The sequence below is a fragment of the Vombatus ursinus genome, unplaced genomic scaffold (assembly GCF_900497805.2).
Source record: "Vombatus ursinus unplaced genomic scaffold, bare-nosed wombat genome assembly UNPS02014884.1, whole genome shotgun sequence".
In the NCBI taxonomy this organism is placed as follows: domain Eukaryota; kingdom Metazoa; phylum Chordata; class Mammalia; order Diprotodontia; family Vombatidae; genus Vombatus; species Vombatus ursinus.
The window spans coordinates 3,093,208-3,119,640 of NW_020954662.1; the positions used below are offsets into that span (position 1 = coordinate 3,093,208).

General features: G+C 45.9%; 1 protein-coding gene across 1 annotated transcript in view; it reads right to left on the reverse strand.

Annotated features, from left to right (window-relative positions):
* Positions 1-26,433, reverse strand: part of PADI3 (peptidyl arginine deiminase 3) — a 50,198-nt gene that overhangs the window by 5,248 nt on the left and 18,517 nt on the right. Inside the window, exons 3-14 of the mRNA XM_027842771.1 lie at positions 25,269-25,341; positions 23,639-23,700; positions 21,830-21,947; positions 20,953-21,078; positions 19,243-19,421; positions 18,085-18,188; positions 17,844-17,955; positions 17,088-17,195; positions 16,074-16,225; positions 7,102-7,246; positions 6,108-6,210; positions 1,736-1,815 (exon numbers count right to left, since the gene is read on the reverse strand). Of these exons, the coding sequence (XP_027698572.1) occupies positions 1,736-1,815; positions 6,108-6,210; positions 7,102-7,246; positions 16,074-16,225; positions 17,088-17,195; positions 17,844-17,955; positions 18,085-18,188; positions 19,243-19,421; positions 20,953-21,078; positions 21,830-21,947; positions 23,639-23,700; positions 25,269-25,341 (1,362 nt within the window). The remainder of the gene's footprint in view (positions 1-1,735; positions 1,816-6,107; positions 6,211-7,101; positions 7,247-16,073; positions 16,226-17,087; positions 17,196-17,843; positions 17,956-18,084; positions 18,189-19,242; positions 19,422-20,952; positions 21,079-21,829; positions 21,948-23,638; positions 23,701-25,268; positions 25,342-26,433) is intronic.

Below are 26,433 nucleotides of genomic sequence, written 5' to 3' on the forward strand. Positions count from 1 at the left end.
ACCATCATAGAAACCTCCCCTGGGAGCCGGAGTCTGGCTCTAAGGCCATGTCAAGTAAGAGCCAGCTGTTGGCAGGCACCCTCCTCCCTACATTCAATATTCCTTCTCTAGCAGCTACATCGCTCATCTACAAGAGTAGCATGAGTGACTTCATCAAATGCTTAGCCAAAATCTAGGCAGACTCTATCTACAGAATTTCCCTGCCCTAGTAACCCAGTCTTTGGCCACATCTTCCCCAAATGTAAGGTTTCTCCCATTAGAATTTAATGCCCTTGAAGGCTGACACTGTTTCAATTTTGCATTTATGTTCACACTACTGCTTGGGGCATTTTGTTGTTGTTGGGTCATTTTTCAATCATCTTTGACTCTTCATGACCCCATTTGGGGTTTTCTTGGCAAAGATACTGGAATGGTTTGCCATTTCCTTCTACAGATAAGGAAACTGAGGCAAACAGATGAAGTGACTTGCCCAGGGTCACACAGCTATTAAGTGTCTCAGGCCAGATCTGAACTCAGGGAAACAAATCTTCCTGACTCCAGGCCTGGCACAGCTGTCCAGCTGTTCTGCTTGGGGCATAGTAAGCATTTAATAAATGTTCTTTCATTCATACAAATAAATGCTCTTTTGTTCTCTCATTCAAATAGGGTTCATCTGGCATGCCGTTTTTGTGATGAAGCCACGCTGGTCCTTCGTGATGACTGTTTCCTTTTCTAGACTTTGACGAACCATCTCTTTAATGAACCACCCTAGAATTTCCCCATGGATCAAAGTCAAGCTCACCAGCCTATTGTTTACAGACATCAATCTCTTCTCATCTTTGAAAATGGGGATGTTGACCTTCCCCAATCCTGCTTTACCTCCCCCCTTCTCTACAGACTCTTAAGGATTATCAATGTCTCAGAAATCACATCTTCCAATTCTTTCCTTATCTCCTTGGATGTAATTAGTATCTGTGTATTTGTGTCCAGGTCACCAGATCATCATCAGACCATAGATTTAGAGGTAGAAGACACCTTAGAGATCAGTTAGTCCAACCCTCTGATTTTACAGGTGAGGAACTGAGGGGCAGACAAGTAAAAACCAAGGTCACAGAGATAGGATTTGAATCTGGACCCTACGTCTCCAAATCAAGGGCTCTTCTCACGACACCCAATCTTTCTCTCTCTCAACACCATTCTGATAGACTAATCTATTAGAAGCAGATAATAGCTTCATATATTGTCCTTCTCAGATAATGCAGAGACCTTCAGCCAAAGGAGTGACTGTGGTAGTGGGAGCTGCAGGTCAAGTGGGCTGTTCAGTGTCCCTTAAACCACATGCCAGAAGCAACAAGCTCTTCTGCCTTTGCTTGGGGCCTCTCCTGGAGCCATATCTGGGGCCACACCTGGGGCCTCACCTGGTGCCACACCTCAACAAGTCTTCCAGAGGAGCAGAGGGAAAGACAGCCCCCAATAACTAGCACCTCACACTGTGCCTTGCAACTGTTCTGACTCAGAGGAGTTATTGAACCATGGAGCAACTGAGGAACCAGGATTGGCAAAGGAGGCCAGGTGTGATTGGAGAGATACAGGAGCCAGGGGAGAGTGGCTTCCTTCTGGGGATGGTGGGGTCTTTGAGCAACGTTTTTTTCTTGTAGGATTTCTTTTTCTCTGCCTTCTGACCCTCTTTGTGAAAAAGCAATTAAGGAGACTTTTTATTGAGTGTCTTCAAGTTTCCCGCTCCCCTTCCCAGTACCTGGACAAATTTGTTGTAACTGATAAGGTTTTCATTGGAGAGGATCTGATTGATGGACATGGTCTTCACGTGTGAACTCCCTGTGGAGGAAAGAGTGAGAAGGGGAGGGACAGAGACAGAGATAGGGAGAGAGACAGAGACACAGAGAGAAAAGTGTGAGATAGAGAGAGAAGAGAGAGACAGAGAGAAAGACATGGAGAGACAGAGTGAAAGAGAGAGAGACAGAGACAGAGAGAGTGAAAGGGATGGAGAGAGAGGGAGGGAGAAGAGAGAGGAAGAAAGAGTTAAAGGGATAGAGAGAGAGAGAGGTGAGGAGAGAGAGATAGAAAGGAGAAAGGGAAAGAGACAAAAAAGGAGAGAGACAAAGACAGGGAAGGAGAGAGGAAACAGAAATGTGGGTGGAGGGAGAGAGACAGAAGTAGAGAAATCAAGTTAGAAATTACCATCAGTAATTTAAAAAAATTAGTCCTGTAAAATCCTGTTGCTTTGAGGGCTTTAGGTCAGAAGGCAGGGTTCAAGTTCTCAGACACTGAGTCAGTATATTTTTGCAGGTTGACTGGACACACACTTACTTAGCAAAGCAGTTTTGCAAGCATGTGTGTGTGTGTATGTGTGTGTGTGTGAGTGCTGTAATTCTGCACGGTGACCTTGTCCCTCAGATATCTTACAACTCCCTAGAGATGTCAGTGCCTTTGAATTATAGGAAGCCTGAAATGAATTCCTAGAAGGGAGGTCAGGCCCTAAGGAAGAGGAGAAAGGGGGGCCCAGGGTAAGGCTGAGCTGGGCTAAGAGTGGGACAGCTTAAGTTTCTCTTAATATGGTAGGATCATTGAATTTCAGGGTGGGAAAGGACAACAGAGGCCGCCATCCCTGGACAGGAATCCCTGCTACAACATATCTATATGGTGTTTATCCAGCTTCTACTCGAAGATCTCGGGTGAAAGGGAACTCCCTTACCTGCAGAGGTGGCCCACTCCCCATTGGAGAGGTTTCTCTTTTTTTTTTCAAGCCTAAAAGGGTTTTTTGGTGATTTCTTTTCTTTTTTTTTAAGGCAATTGGGGTTAAGTGACTTGCCCAGGGTCACACAGCTAGTAAGTATCAAGCGTTTAGTCTGAGGCCAGATTTGAACTCAGGTCCTCCTAACTTCAGGCCTGGTGCTCTATCCACTGCCCCACCTACCTGCCCCTGGTGATTTCTACTCATCCCTCCTGGTTCTATCTTCTGGGGCCAAGCAGAATCTTCCCTCATGAGATCCCTTCACATACTTGAAGACAATTATTGTGGTTCTCTTATGCCTTCTTTTCTCTGAACAAAACCCGGTCAATTCCTTCTACTGTCCTCCCATGAAATGATCTGCCATCTCCCGGCCCCCCCAGCCTGGCCACATTCTCTTCTGGATATACTCCAGTTTGTCAGTATCCTTTCAAAGATGTAGCCCCATAGAACAGATGAAAAGATGTGCTTTTTTCCCTTTTTTTGTAGAAGTCAGGGACTATGGGAGCAGAACATTGCGTATACTGGCAGTCTCGTTCAATATGGTGATTCATTTTGCCTCCCCTCTCCTTTTATTTTAGCCTTTGTTACAAGAGATGGCTCCCTAGGTAGGGGAGAGGAAATGGGGATAATCTGGAAATAAAGTCTATATAAAAAAATGATATCAATTTTTTAACTTTAATATTTTATTTTTTTCCCCAATTACATGTAAAAAACAATTTTTAACATTTGTTTTTAAAATTTTTTGAGTTCCAAATTCTCTTCCTCTCTTCCCTCCCCACCTCATTGAGAAGGCAAGCAATTTGGGGATCAATTTTTTTTCTTTGTTTTGTTTTTGGTGAAGCAATTGGGGTTAAGTGACTTGCCCAGGGTCACACAGCTAGTAAGTGTCAAGTGTCTGGTCTGAGACCAGATTTGAACTCAGGTTCTCCTGACTCCAGGGCCAGTGCTCTATCCACCGCGCCACCTAGCTGCCCCGGGATCAATTATTTTGTGTTCCCCCAAACTGAAGTGTCATAGTCTGACCAGGGAAGAAGACAGTGGAGCTACCCCAACCCTCATTCTGAAACTCTGCTTCTATTAGTGCAATCTAAAGTTTTTTTTTTGTTTTTGTTTTTGTTTTTGGGCAATTGGGGTTAAGTGACTTGCCCAGGGTCACACAGCTAGTAAGTGTCAAGTGTCTGGTCTGAGACCAGATTTGAACTCAGGTCCTCCTGACTCCAGGGCCGGTGGTCTATCCACTGCACCACTTAGCTGCCCCCCCTTAGTGCAATCTAAAATCATTCACTTTTTTGTGTATGTACTGGCCATGTCACAATGTGGTCTGACATTGAGCTTGCAGTCCACTGAAACCCCTAGATCATTTTTACCTGTAGTCTTTCTACAAGTTTTTCTCCCTATTAAATTTCTTTTATTAGCTTGGGCCTAATATTCTAGCCTGGTGACATCTTTTTGGACCTTGGTTCTGTCGTCCAGCATGCTAGCTACATCTCCTAGCTTTGGGACACCCACAGATTGGACAAACATTCCATCTACAATATCATCTGACAGCCAATGTTCACTAGTGGGCGGCCAAGCAGAGCAGACTGAATGAGTCAGGGAGGGTGGGAGCCAAGCTGCCTTGTGACTCTTCTGGGGTCTCACAGCTTCAAAGGCAGGATACAAAACCTGGTCTCTCCTAACTCCATGTCCTCCCCTTTTCCCATTCTATCATGCAGTTCTCACTGATTCCAGAGACAACTTGGGCTTATGTGGTTTGAGGCCCCATGATTTCAGATCATTCCAGAGACAGCCAGGTATGTGCCCAGGGGCCCTGGGTGGGGAAGTCTCTGTGGCCTGAACCGTTGGAATGCTGCCCAGAGCCCTGAAATCCTGAGGATTTTTCTGGTCTGCTTTGGGGAGGATGTCTTCTCCAGGAAGTGGTCCTGACCACCATCTCAGCCCCCTCTAGACCTCCTTTTGTGCCACAAAGCCATCTACCCAGTCTACACCTTGGATGGACCTCCTCATTAACATTCTGTCTCCCCCATTAGAATGGAAACCCCATGAGGGCAGGCTTTTTTTTTTTTGCCTTTCTTTGTATCCCCAGTGTTTAGAACATGCCTAACATATAATCAGTACTTAATAAAGGCTTGTTGAGTGACTCAACGACTGTCAGTTTCCCTCATTTGACACTATTCTTTGGAATGCTGAGTTGTCCTTCCATGCACAGATAAGCTCTCTCACCAGCTAGACTGTGAGGCAATTGGGGGGGGGCATAAAGAGAGCCCCAAAGCTACAGTTAGAAGTTCTGGGTTCAAGCTTCAGCCTTGCCACGACAGCTGTTCTGGGCCAGAAAGAAACTACTGGCTCTGGAGTCAAAAAATACTAAGGTCCCAAGTCACCTCCTTCTCTGGGGCTCTGTTTCTTCACTGCAGGTATGGGGGTATATGTAAATGATCTCTAAGATCATCTAAATCCCATGATCATTTGTTAGCTGTGAGACTTGGACAAGTCACCTCACCTTTCTAAGCCTCAGTTTCTCCATCTGTAAAATGAGAATAATAATATTTGAGTTGCAGTTTCCCCATCTATAAAATAAAAATAACATTTGAGCCTAAATTTCTTCCTCTGAAAATGAGAATGAGTCACAGGGCTTTTGAGGAAAGTGTTTTATAAAATAGCCAAATTCATAGAAATGGGAGCTATTATTCTTATTAGCATTCCTTAAATCATAACCACTCACATTTTCTATGGTATTTTATGGCATATTTAAGATTTTGAAAACTTTTTTCCTTATCCTGTGAGGTATCATCATTTTACAGATGGGGAAACAGGCTTGGAAAGCGACCCGAGGTCATGTGGTTAATAAGTGATCTTAGGACTTGGGGGTCAGAAGGAAGTTTAGAGAATATATAAGTCCAAACCTTTCATTTTACAGATCAGGAAACTGAGGCCTGGAGAGAGAGAGAAAAGTGATTTGCTCAGGATCACATGGCTTAGTGTCAGAGGCAGGCCTTCTGGACGCTAGGACAGTACTTTCTCTCTCTCCTAGTAACACCACCTTGACAGTAGGGACTGTGTCTTCTTCTCCATCCCCTCCACAATGCCCTGTGACTTGTTCATCAGTAGCTTCTGACTAGCCCTGGGAGCCAGGAGTAGAGCAGATAGGTAGAAATTTCCTAATAATTAGAGCTGCCTCTCTGGAGGTCAACAAAGGAAGGCCAGATGACCAATCTGGTTCCTCCTCTGGGAGGCATATTGAACACATTGGATTAAAGAGTGTCTGGGGTCCCTCCCCAGATCTCTGGTACTGGTGGGAACTGGGGGGCTGAGAACATAGGAAGGGAAGAGAACGGGCCCAGCAGGACCTTAGTGGCAAGGATGAGGAAGAACTCACCTACAACACCTTCAAACAGGAGGGCCCTCCCGTGGCCCCATTTCTGTTTCTCCTGGAAAAGTTTGAAGCATGCACCAGGGCTGGCCAGAAGCAGGCGGAACCCCTGTATGGAGAAAGGCAGATGCCCTCACCCGGGGCCCCTGATGCAGTCCATGCACATAGGACGAGAATTCCAACCCTGTTCTGCAGGCAGCACCCAAAGGGTCCAGGGGGTCCACGGCCAGGCTTCCTGCTAACTTCAGCAGCCCCAGGGGCAGTGTTACCACAGGGCCAGGCAGAACGGCCCAGGCATTTACCCGCCTGAGCATGTAACGGGATGGATGCTAGCTGAGGTAAGTACCTGATGCCAAGGGATTACACGTCTTTACTCTGTATAGTTAAAAGATCACAGATTTAGAACCAAAGTCCAAGCCCCTACCAGCCAGTTTGGGTAGCTCCAAATATCCAACAGAATGTAAGCTCTTTGAGGGCAAGGGATTTTTTTCCTCTCTCTTCAGCACCTAACACAGTGCCTGACATAGAACAGGCACTTAATGAATGATTGTTGAATTCTTATCTGATCTAATTTTTACAGATGGGGAAGTTGAGGCCTAGAAAAGTCAAGTGACTTTGCCTTCAAATATACATTTGGTTAGTAGCAGCACCAAGGCTAGGAATCCAGGATCAGAGAACTGGTCGGGGAGGGGGGATCTTATAGGCCATTAGTCCAAACCTCTCATTTTACAGATGAGCAAATGGGAGCCCAGGGAGGGGAGGGGCTTTATCCGAGATCATACAGCTCAGAAGTAGCAAAGTCAAGGTCTCTGACCCCAAACCCAACCCTAATTCCATTGTGCCAGGTTATCTCTTGTCTGTGCTCATGCATACATAATAAGAGCATATGACAATGTTGAGCATAAAAATTTTGGAAAGCTGCAGAAAGGTCTTGGAAGAGATGAAATTGCATCACTGGACTTTCAAGGGCTCATGAAGGGCCTCCCTTGGGGGACCTTACCTTGTCATCTGAGACAGGGACAAAGCTTAAGAACTCATCCACGTGACCCACAGCCAGCCAGTCCACAAAGAGTTCCACGGGAGGCTGAACTTTCTGAGCATACAGAAAGTCCCGGACCACCTGTGTGACCCTCCTTCCACCAGATCTGGGGTGAAAAAGGTGGACAAAACATCACTCAGAAGCAACTCAAATAAGTGGCCCAAATATTGGAGACTGAGCACCGTTTCTCAATAGATAAATGGTCCAAGGTATACGCAGTTTTCAGAAGAAATGTGCACTATCAGTGACCATGTGAAAAAAAAATAGGTATCCACATCAATAACAATAAGAAAAAAATGCAGATGAAAACCACTCTGAAGTTTCATCTCACATCCACCATGTTGATAAAGATGATGAAAGATGGAAACTATTGATGCTGGAGAGGCTATGGAAAGATAGGCACACAAATAGACACCATTATGGGAACTATGAATAGGTGCAGCCATTCTTGAAAATGATTTGGAATTATGTGAGAAAAGTCTTTAAATTATTCACACCCCTTGATTTAGTAATCCCACTACTGAGAATATACACTAAGGAGGTCTGTGACTAAAAGAAATCTCTCTCACACACACACACACACACACACACACACACACACATACACACACACACCAGATCCATCCTAAGTAGCTACTCAGACAAGATGGGTGACTCAAGAAGGATCACGGTAGATCAAATGGCCCCTGGGCAGAGACCAGAGTAAATTTCATTTAGTGACTTTAATTGGGCTTTAATTGTAGGTGGTTAGTTCAAAACTCCAAGGACCCATGATTTCATCAGGGTGGGTACTCCATGCTAGGATACAAGCCCTCCACCTCTCACGTAGATGATCTCCAAGAGGTATTCTAGCGAAAAACAACTCATCCCCTTTCTTCCTGTCGACCCCTCCCCATGTCCTGTTGGCTAAACCATTCTGGTGCTCAGGGTCTCTGCTCTTAGCAAGGCAGGGCCTCTGACAATAGACGCACTGTCTTGAAACCTTTCCAGCTTGGTAAGATTTGTCAATATTTGCATTCCAAAGGCACAGCCCTTGAGAGCCCACCAGTATCAACTCCAGGCTGGAAGGAGATATTGGAAGAGAACAGAATTTTTGTGGCGGTTGGTACAGGTTGTTAATATACCGACAGTCTCATAGACCTCAAAAGGACCTCAAGAGGTGGGTGGGAGTCAAACAGGTCTGAACTTGGGCTCCTCACCCTCCATTGGGCCCATTTCAGCAGTCAGTGCAAGGACTCACGTGTAGGCCAGTCCCATGATTAAAAAATGGTAGAGCCAAGATTAGGATCCGTTGGTTAGCCCGCCTGAATTAGACCCAGTTAGTTCAATGAACATTTATTAAGCACCTACTCCGTGCAGAAAGCATGCACACTATGCTAGGTGCTGGAGGTTACCAACAGAAACCTGACTCTGGCCCTGCCCTTAAGAAGTTTAGAGTCTGTATTGGAGCACTCAGCCTGTGCTGGAGATAAGTTCCATTCTCGTTGTCCTCTCTGCTCTCAGGAAAGAGTTTATCAGCCATTTTTATCTCAGTAATAAACTTCAGTCACTACCTTTCCCTCTCCCTGGAGATTTGAATCCATGAGCTGTTAACATAATGTAATGGTAAGAGCACTGGGTACCAGATCTGGGTCCAAATCCCAGCTTTGCCATTTACTAGCTGCAGGACCTTGGAAAAGTACTTCCTCACTCTGACCCTCAGTTGCCACATCTGTAAAATGGGGAAATTGAATTCAGCAATGTATTTCTTTTTTTTTTCTTTGATGAGGCAATTCGGGTTGCCCAGGGTCACACAGCCAGTAAGTGTCAAGTGTCTGAGGCTAGATTTGAATTCGGATCCTCCTGACTCCAAGGCTGGAGCTCTATCCACTGCACAACCTAGCTGCCCCACAGCAATATATTTCAACAAGAGCTGATAAAGCTCCTTCTATGTGCCAGGTACTGTAGATACCAAGACAATTTCCTGTGTGTGAGGAGTTTACATTCTAATAATAACTAACATTTATGTAGCATTATATAAATTATTATATATAATATCTAATATATTATATAAATTATTATATAACATTTATATAGCCTATGATAGGTCAGTCACTGTGCTAAGTGCTTTATAATTATTATCTCACTTGATCCTGGGAGGTAGGTGCTATTATTATTACCCCCATTCTACAGACAAGGAAATTGAGGCTGAGTGACTTGCCCAGGGTCACACCACTAATAAATGTCAGGATGGATTTGAACACAGGTCTTCCAGACTCTAGGCCCAGTGCTCTATCCACTGTGCCACCTAGCTGCCTACCAGCCAAACACGCCAGGATGATTCAAAGGACTTTGTAAACCCTAAGGGACTCTGAGTCTTACCTGGGGATCAGGCAATCCAGAGCCTTGTCCCTGGTTAGAAATATTTATGGATTAACATGCAGATGTAAACTAGGTGGGGGGGGGACCTCAGAGGCGGGCCAGATTTAAGGGCAAAGATCCTCCCTTGGCTCCTGAAACATTGCACTAGGCTGTCATTCAGGGCCCTGCAAGGAGACTCTCTTGAAATGGCCGTGAATTCTAGAGGAGGACATTCCAGGGTCGAGGAATAGAAAGTTTGGGAAATGAGGCAATAGGCTGCCCTGAATCAATTCCTTTGAATTCCAGTGCCTTCCCCCAATAAAGGTCTCCAATTTATCCTGTTTGTGGCTTGTTTATACAGAGTTGTTTGCATTAGACTAGGAGCAGCTCAAGGGCAGGGATTGTCTTTTGCCTTTCTTTGTATCCCCTATGCTTAGCACTGTGCCTGGAACACAGAAGGTGCTTAATAAATGTTTAATGACTGACTGATTATTGCTTCCCCCATTAGAATATAAGCACTTAAAAATGCTCTCAATATCTTCTTCTCTTTCTTTTCTTTTTTCTTTCACTCTCCTTTCTTTCTCCTCTCTCTCTTCTTTTCTCTCTCTTCTCTCCTTTCTTCTCTTCTGTCTCTCTGCATCACTGTGTCTCTGCATCACTGTGTCTTTGTCTCTCTCTGTGTGTCTCTTTCTCTGTCTCTATCTCTGTGCCTCTCTGTCTCTGTCTCTGAATCTCTTTCTCTCTCTTTCTTTTCTTCTTTCTTTCACTATCTCTTCTCTCCTTTCTCTTCTCTTTCATTCTCTCTGTCTGTCTGTCTGTCTGTCTGTCTGTCTCTCTCATCCAGCCCAGCTCTGACACCCTCTGTTGTGAGGGCACTTACACCGCTAACATTCCCTCCCAGCTCTCACATTCTGTTTTCTAATATTCTATATTCTCAGATTCCTGCAACCCATGATCAAAGAGCTTATATTCTCTTAACAGCAATGCAGCTAATCAGGCAGTAGGAGGAGGCCTCGGGACAACAAAGTCAATCAATGCCCGAGTTTAAGAATCCTAGTAATTGTGCCCCATTAGGGGGCTCCCACTTATAATCACAACAGAGCCAAGCAAATCTTCAGAGACCCCAGCACCTTAAGAAATCTGCACAGAATTGAGTTAGAAAAGAATTGGTGTTGATGAGAGATTTTTGTTAACTCACTTGGGAATCATGAAACTCCAAAATGCACAAGTATTCAAGAGATTGAAGTGGGGGGAGCAGGGAAAGCCCTAGTGGTCTATAAGGGTGAGGCGTGTCAATTGACTTTTAAAAATAAAATGAACAGTCCAAAGCCCAGAAATGCTAGGCAGAATCACCCAGGAGAGGCAGAGTAGTGGGATGGAAGGCACACTGGCTTAGAATTTCCCAGCAATGCTGTAAGATCTTAAACAAATTACTTCTTTCTGGGACTTCTTTTACCCAGCTGAAAATGGAAGGGGTGATAACTAAGGCCCCTTCCAGACTTAATATTCTACACTCTAAGGTCATAGAAGCATACATATAAAGCTGGGGAGAATCTTAAGTGTCATCTAGTCCAAATCGTTCACTTTAATCAAGCAACAGAGCATTTATTAAGTACCTACTATGTGTCTAGGAAGCTCAGTGAATAGAACCTGGAGTCAGAAGATCTGAGTTCAAATCTGGCCTCAGATTTTACTAGCTGTGTGACCCTAGGCAAGTCACTTAACCCTATTTGCCTCCATTTCCTTATCTGTAAAGTGAGCTGGAGAAGGAAATGGCAAACCACTCCAGTATCTTTGCCAAAGAAACCCCAAATGGGGTCACAAAGAGTAGAACACTGTTGAAAAATGACCCAACAGTAACAATACCTGTCTGATATTTGTTTTACAAATAAGGAAACTGAGGCCCAGAAACATCAAGTCACTTACCTGAGGTCACACAGGTATTAAATAGCAGAGCTGGGATTTGAACCCAGGTCTTAACTCGAAATCCAGCATTCCTCCAGCCTCGATATTCTGTGCTCCAAGGTCCCTCCAGTTCTGACTTTCTATTTCTTAAAGTTCCTTTCACCTCACGTTCTAGGGGCCTTTTACTGCCAACATCCTAAGATACCACTATTTTTCTCTATTTTAGTAATTTTCAAAAATTCAATGTGCCGTACCTTGGGAAGGTCCTCAGCTGGCCAGCTACGCCGTAGTCACCTGGTCTAGCTGTACCCAGGTTAGCATCATTGGGAAAGCTGAGGTCAGAGGGGAGGGTTGAGGCTAAGGGCTCTCCCCGCAGGACGTCTCAGGAGAGTGAGAAGAAGCAGTGATGGTAAGGGAAGGAGTAATGTCCTGAGAGTGAGAGGCCCTGGCTTCATCTCTCTGCTCCTCACTGGCTCCGTGACCTCCAGCAAATGACTTCCCCTCTCCAGGCCTCAATGTGACAGAATGGAGGCACTGGATTTGGAATGAAAATCTGGGTTTGACTCCTGACTCTGACATGAGAAGCAGCTGGTACAATAGAAATATCAGTGTATGTGGACTGAGAATACTGCAGCGAAAATCCCACCACTGCCACCTACCTCTTACCTGTATGACTTTGGACAAGTCACTTAACCTCTTCATGCCTCAGTTTCCTCAACTGTAAAATGAGAAGGTTGGACTAGATCAGGGATAGGGAGCCTGTGGCCTCGAGGCCACGTGTGGTCCTCTAGGTGCTCAAGTGCGGCCCTTTGACATATTGAGCTGCACTTGAGGACCTAGAGGGCCACACGTGGCCTGGAGGCTGCAGGTTCTCCACCCCTGGGCTAGATGGACTCTAAACCCCTCCCAGCTTGAAATCCATGATTCTATGAGCTGCATCACCATGAACTAGCATCATGGACTTAGAGCTAGAAAGGTCCTTAGAGACCAGCGTCCAAGCCTCTCTTTTTCAGATGAGGAAACTGAGGCACAAAGAAACTTGTGACTTGCCTAGATTCGTATAGCTAGTGTCTGAAGTGGGATTTGAACTCGTCTTTCCGACCCCAAGTCCAACACCCTGACCGCTATATCCACAATGCTTCTAAAACTTATCCAGCCTTAATTTTCTTATTTATAAAATGGGGATAATATCACCTCCCTCAAAGTGTTCTTGGTGAGGCTCAGGTGAGTTATTATTAATAACCATTTGGGGTTTTCTTGGCAAAGATCATAATAATAACATACATTTATGTAGCACTTTAAGGTTTTTAAAGTGCTTTACAAATATCATCTCATCTGATCCTCACAACAACCCCTGGGAGTGACGTGCTATTATTATCCTCATTTTACAGATGAGGGAATGGAGGCAAAGGTTAAGTGACTTGCCCAGGGTCACACAGCTAATAAGTGTCTGAGGCTGGATTTGAACTCAAGATTTCCTGATTTCAGTTCCAGTGCTCTGGCCACTGCAGCTTCTAACTATATAAATGTCTTTCTATGCATGCACATGTGTGTATACATGTATGTACATACATATATACTATAAAGTGATAAACATATACACCACACACATACACACACTTATATAGAGCATATATATCACATTGTACATACATACACATGTGTATATGGATATATAGGTGTATATATGTATATGTTATATATAAATATATATTAATGTATCCTTTCTATTATACACATTTATAAATAGCCATGCTATAAAGGGTCATATGGAAGGTGATATATGTTATTTCTATTATACATACATATATTTATAAATAAAATATATCATACATATATTTATAAATAAAATATATCCATACATATATTTATAAATAAAATATATAAAAATAAATAAAATATGTATATCTGTGTATGCGTATATGTACATATGTGTATATATGTATAATGTTGTATATATGTTCTATATAAAATATTGTTTCTATTATACTCATTTAAATATATATGCTATAAAGATATGCAGAGTGATAAATATTATTTATATGCAGAGTGATACATATTATTTCTATCATACATACATATAAACTCTATGTATTATAAAGGGCTATATGCAGAGTGATATATTATTTTTATTATACACACATATAAACTTTCTCTCTGTATATTATAAAGGGCTATACACAGGGTGATCATATTATCTACATTAAACACACACACACATATGTATGTATACCCACACATACACAGAGGGTATCCCAAAAGTCTTACTGCAATTGAAAGCTTCAGTAGCTCAACTGATGCTTTCCAAAGTCCCTTCCTGCTCTGATTCTAGTGGTCTTCATTATGACCTGGAGGTGACCCTATGTCTGGGGCAGGTTCTGTCAAAGCTGGAAACGCTTTGTGTCCCAGCCTGGCAACAGAAGGGCCGTCTTCCATCTGAGACCCAGCCCAACTCATTAGGGAGAAGCTTGTCACCCCAGGGTTTTGGCCACTTATTTATTTAAGCCACAGCAGGAAATCACCTGCTGAAGCATGGAGGGCTGGTTCCTGTGAAGGGAGAGTGAAGTTGGAAGTCCCTGAGGAATTGAGGGTGTGCCCAGTGCCAGAGGGCAGGCACAGGGAATGCGACCTTCAAAGACCCACCAGATTTTTCAGATTTCCTATTCTCTGGCTGTGGCCACTGTAGGAGGGCCCACAAAAGAGACTAGAAGTTGATTTTGAGTCTTCCAGCATTTAAAGGGCAGTCACGTGGAAGAGGGGTCAGTCTTGATGTGCTTGGCCCCAGAGGGCAGAGCAGGGAGCTGGAGGTCGAAGGTTAGAGAGGCAAACTTTGGTCCATAAGAAGCAGACCTTCCTAATGCTGAGAGCTGTGCATGAGCTGAATGAGCTGCCTGGGGGCCATGGGTGGCCCTCAGATGGATGGAAGTCTATGGGCAGAGGCTGGCTGGCCGTTGGTCAGGGATTTGTGAATTCCTGCTTAGATAAAGGATGCCCCGGACAGCCTCCGAGGTCCAGACCAGCTCTGAGGGCCTGTCATTCTGTGACAGAGGCTATTTTGTGTGGAACTGGAGGGTTTTGTTTTGTTTAATGAAAACTCTGATTTCATTCATGTAAGGAACGCCCAATGAGTTAAATCCTTCTCCTAAGGGAGACTTGAATTTTTCCTGCAATTTAGGATCTTAGAGAGTTGCTGGGGCCACTGAGAACTAAGTAATGTGCTCAGGGTCACACAGTCAGCCTCTGTCAGACACAGGACTCAAACCCAGGTCTTCCTGATGGCCTTTTATCCAAACAGGCTTGATCTCAGTGCCAGATGATAGGAAGATGGATCGGACCTCGATTTCATTGGGACAGGAAACTTCCTCCATTAGCTAATAGTCTTTGAGAGCTGCCTGGGATACTGAAAGAGTGACTGGCCCAGGGTCACACAGCCTACACACACACACACACACACACACACACACACACACACACACACCAGAGCCTAGACTTGTACCCCTCTTTCTTCTATCCAAGATTCTGGGCTGTCTCTCAGGGAGATCTCTAGCCATGCTATTTGTGCCTGTGTATCCTGATTGGGGAGACCGTTTGCTCTCCCTTCCTGGTTCCTCCCTAGGGCTACTCGGGGGTTGGGGGTCACCATATCTATGGAGGATAGAATCACAACAATAACAAAAAAACTCAGATATGTATATGACAGTTCACAGTTTACAGCATGGTTCAGGGCAATGAAGGCTGCATTATATCAGGAGGGTATAAGTTCAAATCCTTCCTTCAACACTCGCTAGCTGTGTGACCACAGGGCAAATCCATTCAACTCTCTGAACCTCAGTTTCCTTATATGTAAAATGAGAATACTGATAGCACCTACCTCCCAGGACGATCAGGAAGTTTGGATGAGACGATGGATGTAAATTGCTTTGCAAACCTTTAAGCACTAAATAATTACTAGTGACTCTTACTGTTTTCAAATTGATTTCATAGACACTTGCTAGGTTGCTTCTCATAACAACCTGGTGAGGCTGGCACAGCAGGACCAGGTGCCTCTTTCCCTATTAACAGAAGAGGCTCACAGACTTATCTAAGATCCCACAGCTAGAAAATGGCAGGGCCAGCATTTGGATAAAGCCCTTCGGGAATTAGTCCGTGCTAAGCACTCTTATTCATTCTCAGAACTATACTATACACCCCAAGAGAGGAGGGATTGTGTCTTTCCTAAACTCCATATCTCCCCCAGGCACTTGGACAGGGTTCTGCATACATTAGGCACTCAATAAATGTCTATGAGATTAAATCAGTGCATTCTGACTACAGCTTACCAGCATTTTACCTCCCATGGGGAGGGGGCACCTAGGTGACACAGTGGATAGAGCTCTGGGCTTGGAGTCAGGAAGTCTTGAGTTCAAATCCAGCCTCAGAAGCCTACCCACTAGCTAATTGTGAGAACCTGGGCAAGTTACTTAACTCTGCCTGCCTCAGTTTCCTCAAATCTAAAATGGGGATAATAATAGCTCCTCCCTCACAGGGCTATTGGGAGGATCAAATGAGACAATATTTATAAAGCCTTTAGCATGGTGGCTGACACATAGTAGGAGCTATATAAATGTCTGCTCCCTCACCCTCCCACTCTGTACCAGGCATCTCCAATATCTATGCCAGGATGCCCCATTCCTCTCGTTTCCTCTTACCCAGGCAAGTTGCCTCCAATAAGGATTCTTCCCAAGGGGTACTCCTTCCCGTTGGCCACCACGGGAGGGCTGACTTCCAAGTTGCCAAAGGAGTCTAGGCCACTGACAGACTTGTCCCGTGGTTCCCTGGTCACATAGCCAAAGTCTGGACCCTGGGCAGAAGGGGAAAGGACAGAGTCAGGGAAGAGCACAGGCAACAGATGCCCATTTTCTGACATGCTTGTGAAGTCCCATGGCAGCTCTGGGTTCTCTCTGGCTCACAGAGGATCCCTGGAAGCACTGGAGAACATTTTACTCCCTCTGAAGATTGGGAAACTGAGGCCAAAAGAGGAACCATGACTTACTTATCATATGGTAAGCAGGCGCACAAGTCAGCAAGAAAGGAAAAGTCGGACTTCCTGATCCCTTTACGCCCTTCCCACAAGGAAGGTGGTGAAGTTCTGTATTTTACAGCAATAGAACCAAGGCTCCTCATTTAGACAGACCCCAGTTTTCATATCTGTTAATTAGGGGCTCTGGCTAGATAATCTCTAAGTGCTCTTGCTATGACATTCTGTGTTCTCAGGTCCCTTTCATCTCTACAAATATCTATCTCTATAGATACATCTCTCTGCTGAGTTCTGAGGTTTCTCTAGCTCTGACGTTCTGTGTTCTAAGGCTCCTCTCAGCTCTGACATCCTGTGTTCTAAGGCCCCTCCCAGCTCTGACATTCTCCGTTCTAATTTCTCCTTGCACCTCTGACCTTTTCTAGGTCTCTCTCTGTGTTACTCATTACTTAGTCTAGGGTGCCTGCCCTGGAGTACTGAACAAGAGGAGAGTCACTTGAAGAGATTCACAAGAATGGACACTGGCAAACCAGAGGCCTCCATTAGGGATCAGGCATGAGCGGCCTCCCTACCTTCCCGCCCCTGCCCCCTCTGTCCAGATGGGCCTCGGGGAGAATCCTGGTGGAAGTTGCTGTTTAGTTCTACGGCCTTAGCTAGGAATAAGCCCGAAGATTAGGAAGGGACCCACCAGGATCCTTTTGTAGGGAAAGTTCTGCAGGTTGCCATTGCGTGGGGAGTCAAAGACCACAGGGAAAGTCTTGTGTGGAGCCTGGATATACCCCAGTTCCATCTCATCCTGCAAAGAAATAGATTATTGTTGTTGTTCAGTCGTTTTCAGTCATGTCCAACTCTTCATGACCCCATTTGGGAATTTTCTTGGCAAAGATACTGGAGTGACTTGGCATTTCCTTCTCCAGCTCATTTTATAGAGGAGAAAACTGAGGCAATAGTGCCCAGAGTCACACAGCTACTAAGTGTCTGAGGCCATATTTGAACTCAGGACTCCCTTCCTTGAGGATAATGGAGACGGTTTATAAAGGTCTTAGAATGTCTTAGAATGGTCCTTCCAAGGGGAGAGGGGTCAATCGAGCCCTGCATCCTCAAATGGTCTGTATCTCTTTCTCTCTCCCTCTCTCTTTGCCCACTTCTTCATTATCTCTCTCCTGCTTCTCTGTCTCTCTTCTCTCCCTTTTTTGTCTCTATGTGTCTCTTTTTTTCCCTCTCTCCCTTCTACTCTCTCATTACCTTTCCTCTCCCCCTCCTCCTTTCTTCTCCCTCTCCTTCCTTTCTCTGTCTCTCCTTCTGTCTGTCTCTGTCTCTGCCTCTCTCTCGCTCTCTGTCTCTTCTCTCCTCCCCCACTCCTCATTCCCTCCTCTATCCTTCTCTATCTCTATGCCCTACAAATTCCTCATGATGCCTCTTGGCAATGGAGAGACATCCTCACCTGTATCCAGCGGTCATTGCGGTTCTCAGCCTGAGGACAGATGGTCAGCTTGCAGCCCGCTTTCCTCGCCAATTGTGCGACTGCTTCCACAAAGTGGGTGTTGTTCCTTACTCTGTGGACAGGTCAGCAGGTTAGGTATCTCAAGAAATGTCTAGGGGACTGAGAGAGATGCAACAGGAGCACACCCCAGTGGAAAAGTTCCCCAACGTTTCCCATCGCCATCTCCTGACATCAGACTCACTTGCACACATACACCTCCTCGGGCGGGAGGGTGCTTGGGGTCATGATCCAGGGGGCTACACGGAATACCACAGTGTCTGTGAAGATCGGGGACTCTGGAAAATCCTGTGGTGAAGGATCAGAGAAGCCACATCAGTCGATGATCCTTAGACAGTAGTGCTTCATAAACTCTGGAAGAATTCTGAGCTAGGCCCCAGTCAACAAGATGTTGGGAAACTATGGACTCCCGGATCTGGTAATTTCTGAACCAAGCTCACTCAAGGGAATAAGGAAAGGTTCAGATGATGCTGTCCAGGGTGCACAGTCACTCACCTTACGACATAGTCACCACCATCTACCCTTTGGTGTACTTTGTGTCTGAGAACTCAGGCAGCTCAAAGCACAGTCCATAACACCAGACTTTCCCTAGGGACACACACACACACACACACACACACAGACCAAAGCAACCTAAACATAGACACACAGAGAAAATCCCCAGATAATCAAATTTCTCAGAGGTGTACTACTCTACCATAGAAAGGTCTCATTTGGATCTCTGCTCTCCCTAAATACACTCTCCAACTATGCTATTATAATGGGTGTGGGGGCCTTATCCATTATAAATGGGGTGGGGGGTTTTAACTTCAGTTCAGAGGTTCCAGCTCTCTGTCTCTGTACTATAATAAGGTGCCTACAGGCAACCTCAGAGTGGCAAAGAGGATGGTGCCCTTCTCAGGATTATTGACATCAGTTACTATCATAATATCATCAATTGTTCTTCCTCACTGACAATGGGATAGGGAGGTGGCCAGATGATGGTTGAGTTTGTAAAGACTGATGCTTAGTGGAGGGGGGGGGTGGCAAGAGAGATGAGGGGGATTAAGATTGACATCTATACAATTCTGAGAGGTATGGACAAGATGTACGTGAATGATCCCATGACTGAACTCTGGATATTGAAACTAGCATCCCTTGAGAATACCTGGGCTGACCTGTACTTGGAGCAACAATGGAAGAAAGGCCCTAGGGTTCAGAACATCAGAGACCCAACCTCTTAGGACCAGGTGAAGCCTTCCCTGAAGAGGTGACCCAACTTTACCGGCTCCTTTCCATGCCTATGTTATGGCCAACAGCCAATGCCCAATGCCATGTGTCCCCCCAGCCTCACTCTTCATACCTGATTGGAATCATCCAACAAGGTGACATGGAAGGTGATGAGCCCAGCGAAGCCAGCATCAGGGAAGGAAAGTCCTTCTACATAGAACCTTTCTTCATCCCTGTTGAAGCGAGGGACCACATAGGACACCTTGTTCGGCCCTAGAACATACCTGTAGGCTTCACATGAGTCCTCAGGACCTGAAGGGGAGGGATGAGACATAGGGGATTAAGGGGAGGAGAAGGAGGAGGAAGTCACCTATCTCTTAAAGAGCTAGAGACATGCATGGAGGAGTAGGTCATGAAGTCTTTCCCCTCTAAGGTGGAAGACGCTTCTTGTTATCTTTGTCCAGAGCCATCCCCTGACCCCTAGTACTCTTCCCTTGGGGTGGGAAGCACAAAGAATCTGAGCTGGCACCATTCAGAGAGGCGGCAGCAGGCTAGACTTGATCTAGACTTCCTTATTTCTTGCTTTCTCATTGGTACTCATTGTGTGTGTTAAGGATAACACGCCCTGAACCCAAGCCAACACAGGTGCCTGTGACCCTAGAAACCCCATGGATGGCACCGCCATCCTCCCAGGGCCCTGGGTTCATAACCTGAGAGTCGTCCTTGACTCTCCACTCTTCATCTACCATATCCGTCATGGTCGCGTCATGGATTTAGAGGTAGAAGGGACTTCCAAGTCTGTCTGCTTTTCAACCTCTTTGTTTTACAGATGAAGAAACTGAGGCCCTGAGTGTTGAAGTGACTTGTCCAGGCTCACACAGATGCTAAAGCATCAAGCCCTATGACTCCAGTGCTAGAGTTCTTTCCACCCCATCCTGCTATGGCTCTCACAGCTCAGCTAAGGAGTCCTTTTCCTCTCTAAAGCCCTCTTTGATATCTCCAATTTGCTAATGCTCTCTCCCTTCTCAAATTGCCTTGGGGTCATCTCAGCAGAATGTAAGTTCCTTGAGGGCAAGAACTATAGAACCATAGATTTAGGGTTGGAAGATTTAGGATGGTTGGATTTCACCATCTATAGTGAAAAGGGCCTGGTTGGAATGGAAACTGAAGCTAGGTTTGATGTGGATGGAGTATGAAGTGCCTGAATACTAGATGAAGAAGTCTGGATTTGATGCCATAGGATACCATTTCACCATATGAGGAAACTGAGGTCCAGGTAGTCAAAGTCATTTGGCTAAGTTCATCCAAGTAGTAACAGATACAGGTAAAATTCGAACCAAGATCTTTTCGTTTCAAATACATTGCCTTGCACTTTATCATGCTGCATCTCTTGGCTTTGCCTAGAGAAAACCTCTGACCATGAGAGATGTTTAGTCTAGTGAAGCCTTGAAGGGTAGGAGAGACATAACCTCTGTCTCCAAGTACAAAAGTCCTGTCACATGACAGAAGAATCCTTCTGCCCAGAGGGCAGAACAAAAAGGAAGCAATGGGAGGGGGTTATAGAAAGACAGGTTTTTGACTGGATGGCCATTTTTGAGGGATGTCGAAGAAGGGATTGCTGTTCTCATCTAGCTTAGAATAGATTACCTCTGAGGACCCTTCCGATTCTAAGATTCTGGAGCACCCCTCCCCCTGCCAGCTATTCCCTCAATTACAAGGGGACTGGAGGAAAGAGTGTGCATTGTTCCATGCAGCCCATCCCCACTGTAGGAAACACAGGTCAGTGGACATCTCTCCTGGTGATGGTGGCTCAGCTGGAAGCAGTATAAGGGGATTAACTCACCACAGGCATGGAAGACTCGCACCCTCTCCGCATCAAAACTGGAGACATGTAGAATCAGCTTGTGGTCATCAAAGAGGGCAGTGGGGCCTTGGGTTCTCAGGATCATGAGCGACATGTCCTGCAGGTCTGAGGATCCAGAGGCAAAGGGTGGCTCAGGCCCACGGGCACTCCTACCAGCCCAGCCGCCACATTCTAATGGTCTCCCCCCACCCTCCCAGCCATGCCTTATTCCACTTCCTCCCTTGGGTCTTGGACCATAGGTGAAAGTAATTGCCCTCAGGACAGAGCTAGAGCTGGGAGTTCAGACACCCGGGTCCAAGTCTTAGCTCTGACAATAAGTCTTTGTGAGACCTCAAATCAGCCCCCTCATCTCTCTAGGTCTCAGTTTCTTTATCCTGAAAATGAAGGAATTAGGCTAGAAGGACTCTGAGTCTTCTTCCGGCTATAAATCTACAGTCTTATGATCCTAAGTCACAGGATTATAGGATTCAGAGCTGGAGGGACCTCAGCAGTCATCTAACCTAATTTGACAAATGAGGAGAAACTAGGTGATTTATTCAAGGTCACAGAAGAGCCAGAATTAGAATCCAGATCTCCATTTTGATTAGGCTGATAGGGTGTGGTCTAATATTACCCCATGCTTCCATGAAGTTGGCACCCATCTGCATGCTATGAATGATACCCCGAGGCATCATGGACCTCCTTCCCTTTCAGAATCAGACCTCAGGGCTAAAGGTTGATAGCAACACATAAAATGGAACACTGCAGCCTAAGGAGCCACACCTAGAGACCTCCCCCACCCAGGGCCAAGGTTAGCCCACTTTCCTGGCTCCCAGGTAACCCTTTACGTCTTCTGGCCAGGAATCGTTGGTCGTACCTTCAAGGCAACGCACGCATTTGTCACAGTTATCTCTGTTGCCACAGGTGAGGTCATCCCGGTCACAGTTCACCAAGAGGACTGCTCCATGTCCACCAGGTCCCCATACCCAAAGCCTCTGACAATAATAAATTGGGTAAGCCCTGAATATGCCTCCCTCGATCTCCAAACCTTATGCCCTCTCTCCTGAGGATACAACAACCCCTTCCCCTGAGATTTTACCCCCACCCTTCCAAATCACCCCCCAAAGGCCACCAGGGTAATCTTCCTCAAAAGATTTTCATTATGTCACTCCTCTGCTCCAAAACCTTTCTTGGCTCCCCAGCACCTATGGGTTCAAATCCAGACTTCTTCATCCGGCATTTGAGGCCCTCCACACTCCATCCACACCAAAGTCCACACCAAACTTAGCTTCAATTTCTGCTCCAGCCAGTCCCTTTTTACTGTCCGCCGTGGCTGCTATATTCACTCTCCTCTTGTCTTGGCTTATGTAGTTTCCCGCTGCCTAGAATTCCCTCTTCTTCTTATTCACCTGTATAAATCCCACCTACTCTCCGTCATTCCAGGGGTGACACGTTTCATTTCCTACATGAATTCTTCCCACTCCCCATCCCCAATCCTTTTGGGCTGTAAGGATACATAGAGCCATACATGGAGCTCAGTAGCCCTCCATAGTTCAAATTAATACAACAAACATTTCTTAAATACCTGCTGTATGCAGAACACTGTGCTGGTTAACAATGTTTAGATAAGACATGGTCCCTACCCTCACAGAGATCCCTGTCTGGTAAAGGTATAAGTCAGACACATAGAATACCCAATGCCGGGCACATTAGAGAGGTTCAGAGCCAGGTTCTATGGGAGATCCAAGCAGAAAAGGTATTATTGACCTGGAGGAAAATCAGAGAAGACTTCCTGGAGGAGGCAGCTTTTGAACTGGACCTGAAAGAATGGGGAGGGGCTCACTAGCTAAAGGGTGAAGGACCTTCAGATGTGAACTTACACCCCTGTTCAGAGGAGAGAGGGTGATCCAGTTTGGCTGGAATATGGACTATGTGAAGGAGAATACCAGGAGATAAGACTGGAAGGGGAGGGAGGTGCCAGATGGTAGAGGGCCTTCAAGGCCAGACAAAAAACACTGAACTTGAACCAGGAGGCAATAGAGAGCTACTCAAGTTTCTTGAGCAGAGGTGTGACATTATCAATTATAGATGGGCATAGGAGAGTGAGAATAGAGGCAGAAGACTGCTGCAAAGTATATCGCTGTATTATGGGCACTTGATTCTTCTCCATTTCATGTCTAAAAACTTTGACTCTTCAACTAGACTATAAGCAACTTGAGGGCAGGGCCAGCTAGTGACTTCCCTCCCAGTCTCCCTTCCATTTACACTGTACAGATTTTGTATGTACCTAGTTACTTACAAACTCTCTGAGGACAAAGTACTTACAAACTCTCTGAGGACAAAGACTGTGGTTTTGCCTTTCTTCGGATCCCCAGCACTTAGCATGGTGCCTGGCACATAGTAGGTTCTTAATAAATGTTTGTTGACTAACTGATAGCTCTTAGAACTAGGCTGGGCACAGAATAAGCATACACTCAATAAATATTGCTCATGAATTGCCCTTTGAGGAAGAAAAGTTCCTGCTCCTCTGGCTTCCTCTTGGCTACCTAGACTTAGCTATGATTCCTGTAGTAGAGAGATACCAGTAACATCCCTCTCTGGGCTTGGCCGGGCCTGGAGACAGCTCCAAAGTGGATTTCCCCACTGTGTTCCCTGGCACGCCTGTGCCCAAGAAGTGGCTGAGTACCTTATCTACGTAGTTCCTCTCTACTTTGCCATCACAATTCATGTCGGCGTCCAGAGAGATGTCTGCACCATTGCAAAAAAAAAAAAGAGAGAGAGAGAGAGAGGTGAGTCAGGACAGGATCCCAGAGCTCTCCGGGTCTGCCCTAGGCTGGACATTGGCCCCCAGGAGCAGGAAATAAATGGCAGGTGCCCAAGAAGATTATCTTTTTAGCAGATTAATTCTTGTAAGAGGGTCAAAGCTAGAAGAAATCTCAGAGATCATGTCATTCAATGCTCTCATCTGACAGATGATGAAACTGAGTCTCAGGGAAGCCAAGAGACTTTCCCAGGATCACACAGAGCTGTCATTCAAAGCCAAGACCCATGGATGCAAAGCCAATGAATGCTCTTTCTACTGTCCCCTGCTGCCCCCTCAATGTTTTCCTGGAGGAAAGCTCTGGTCATACACAAGATCACACTGAGGGAGGGACTTGCTCAGAGTTTCACAGCTAAATAAGTGTTAGAGCCAGGATTCAAACCCAGGTCTATTGGGTGCAAGTCTAGCCTTCTTTCCACTATCCCATACTCAATCATTATTCAATGGATGAATGAATGAATGAATGAATGACTGTATGAGCCACCTATAGAATGAATTTTGTTATTCAGTCATTTTTTAGTTGTGTCCAACTCTTCGTGACCCCATTTTGGGATTTTCTTGACAAAGATACTGGAGTAGTTTGCCATTTCCTTCTCCAGCTCATCTGACAGATGAGGAAACTGAGGCAAACAGGGTGAAGTGACTTGCCCGGGGTCACACAGCTAGTAAGTATCTGAGGCTGGATTTGAACTCATGAAGATGAGTCTTCCTGATTCCAGGCCCAGCACTCTATGCACTATGGCACCCCTTAGTGGCCCTGTAGAAGAAATAGGTTGGACTAGCTAATAATAACTTACATGCCCATAGAGCTGGACAGCTTACAAAGAAGTGTGAATTAAGCAGTCATTTCTTTTTGGACCGAACTTGTTATTTCTTTGGCAGAGGGAGCTTCCAGTGAAAAACTCCCTCTATCAATGCACCGATGCAGTACCTTAGAGTCCTGGAGAGCTGCCATGGTCACTAAGAGGCAAAGGGATTTGCTCAGGCTCACACAGCCAGTTTGTGCCTGAAGCAGATCTTGAACCCAGGCCTTTGGGGCTCTGAGGCCAACCGTCTCTACACTGCATGATACTGACTCCCTAAACTTCCTATTTTACAGATAAGAAAACTAGACCACAGAGAGCTGAATAGATCTGCTCCTGATCAGGTAGCCAGGAAAGAATGGGAGGTGAGATTCGAACACAGATCTCCCAGGTCCTCACCCAGCACTCTAGTGAGCATTGGTGAGGTCCCTTATGGCTAGGTGTCCTGATACTTGGATCTTTGCCAGGATGGGCAGGCCTGGATATGCCACGATTGGCCTCATTGCAAGGTGGACCCCCATATCTGCAGTCATACCTTCTGAGGTGCTGAGATATGCTCGTGGAGTGTTAGAGCCAGAGGCCCTTATCTTGGGGTTGTTAGGAGAAGGATGTTTCCAATGCACCGAGGCTGCCCCATTTCTGTTCACCCCGAGGAGCTGGCCAGGACCAACGTTGCTGCCCTCATCACTTACCTACACAAGTGAGGTAGAGGGCTGCATAGGCCAGGGCGAGGGGCCCATCCTTGGAGTGGTAGGAGATCTGAACCTGCAGAAAGAGATGGTGCCTGAGTCACGGCCACCACCCGCAGACGCTGACCACCGTGGAGGCCAGCAACCAAGGGAGGTAGCTTCGGCCCAGCAGGGCAATAGCTCCAGCCCTTGGGGACACCAGGGCTCCCAATCCTTCCCATTCTGCTCAAGGAGGACCAAATCACTGATGGGTATGGTCATGGGGCAACTCACAAAGTAGAACCGAGAGGGGATTTACGACTCAGTGGGAATACAAAAGCCCTCAGCAGTCTGTGTATCATTTAGTGCTCTGGGCCTCAACTGGTCCATCTGGAAAATGGGAATATTCATGGAGTCAAAAGGGGAGAATGGTAGGTTCATCCACAGTAGAGGCAGCATGATGATCTATTCTGGATAATTCCGTCTCTCCCTTCCCTCCCCTTCCCTCAGCACTGACCCTCCCCGAAGCATTCACACAGCTATTTCTGGCAGCCACAAGTCATATAGGTCATGGTTTACAATGACTCCTAAGTAGTCTTAAAATGTAGTTCCAACTCTGGCACTATCTATGTGACCTGAAGAAAACACTGCCCCATTATGGGCCTCGGTTTACTTATTTATAGAATGAAAGAAATCACTGCAGTATCTTTGCCAAGAAAACCCCAAACGGTGTCCCAAAGAGTCAGACACAACTGAAACAACTGAACAAAGGCGGGGGGGAAATAGTCTCTACATTTCCCTCTAATTCTAACATTCTATATTCCAAGCCCCACCCCCCAGCTCTGACATCCTGTGTTCTAAGGCCTTCCCAGCTCTGACATCCTGTGTTCTAAGGGCCCTCCCAGCTCTGACATCCTGTGTTCTAAGGGCCCTCCCAGCTCTGACATCCTGTGTTCTAAGGGCCCTCCCAGCTCCAACATTCCGTGTTCTAAGGGCCCTCCCAGCTCTGACATGCTATGTTCTAAGGCCTTCCCAGCTCTGACATTCCGTGTTCTAAGGGCCCTCCCAGCTCTGACATGCTATGTTCTAAGGCCTTCCCAGCTCTGACATTCTGTGTTCTAAGGCCCAACTCTGACATTCTATGTTCTAAGGGCCCTCCCAGCTCTGACATCCTGTGTTCTAAGGGCCC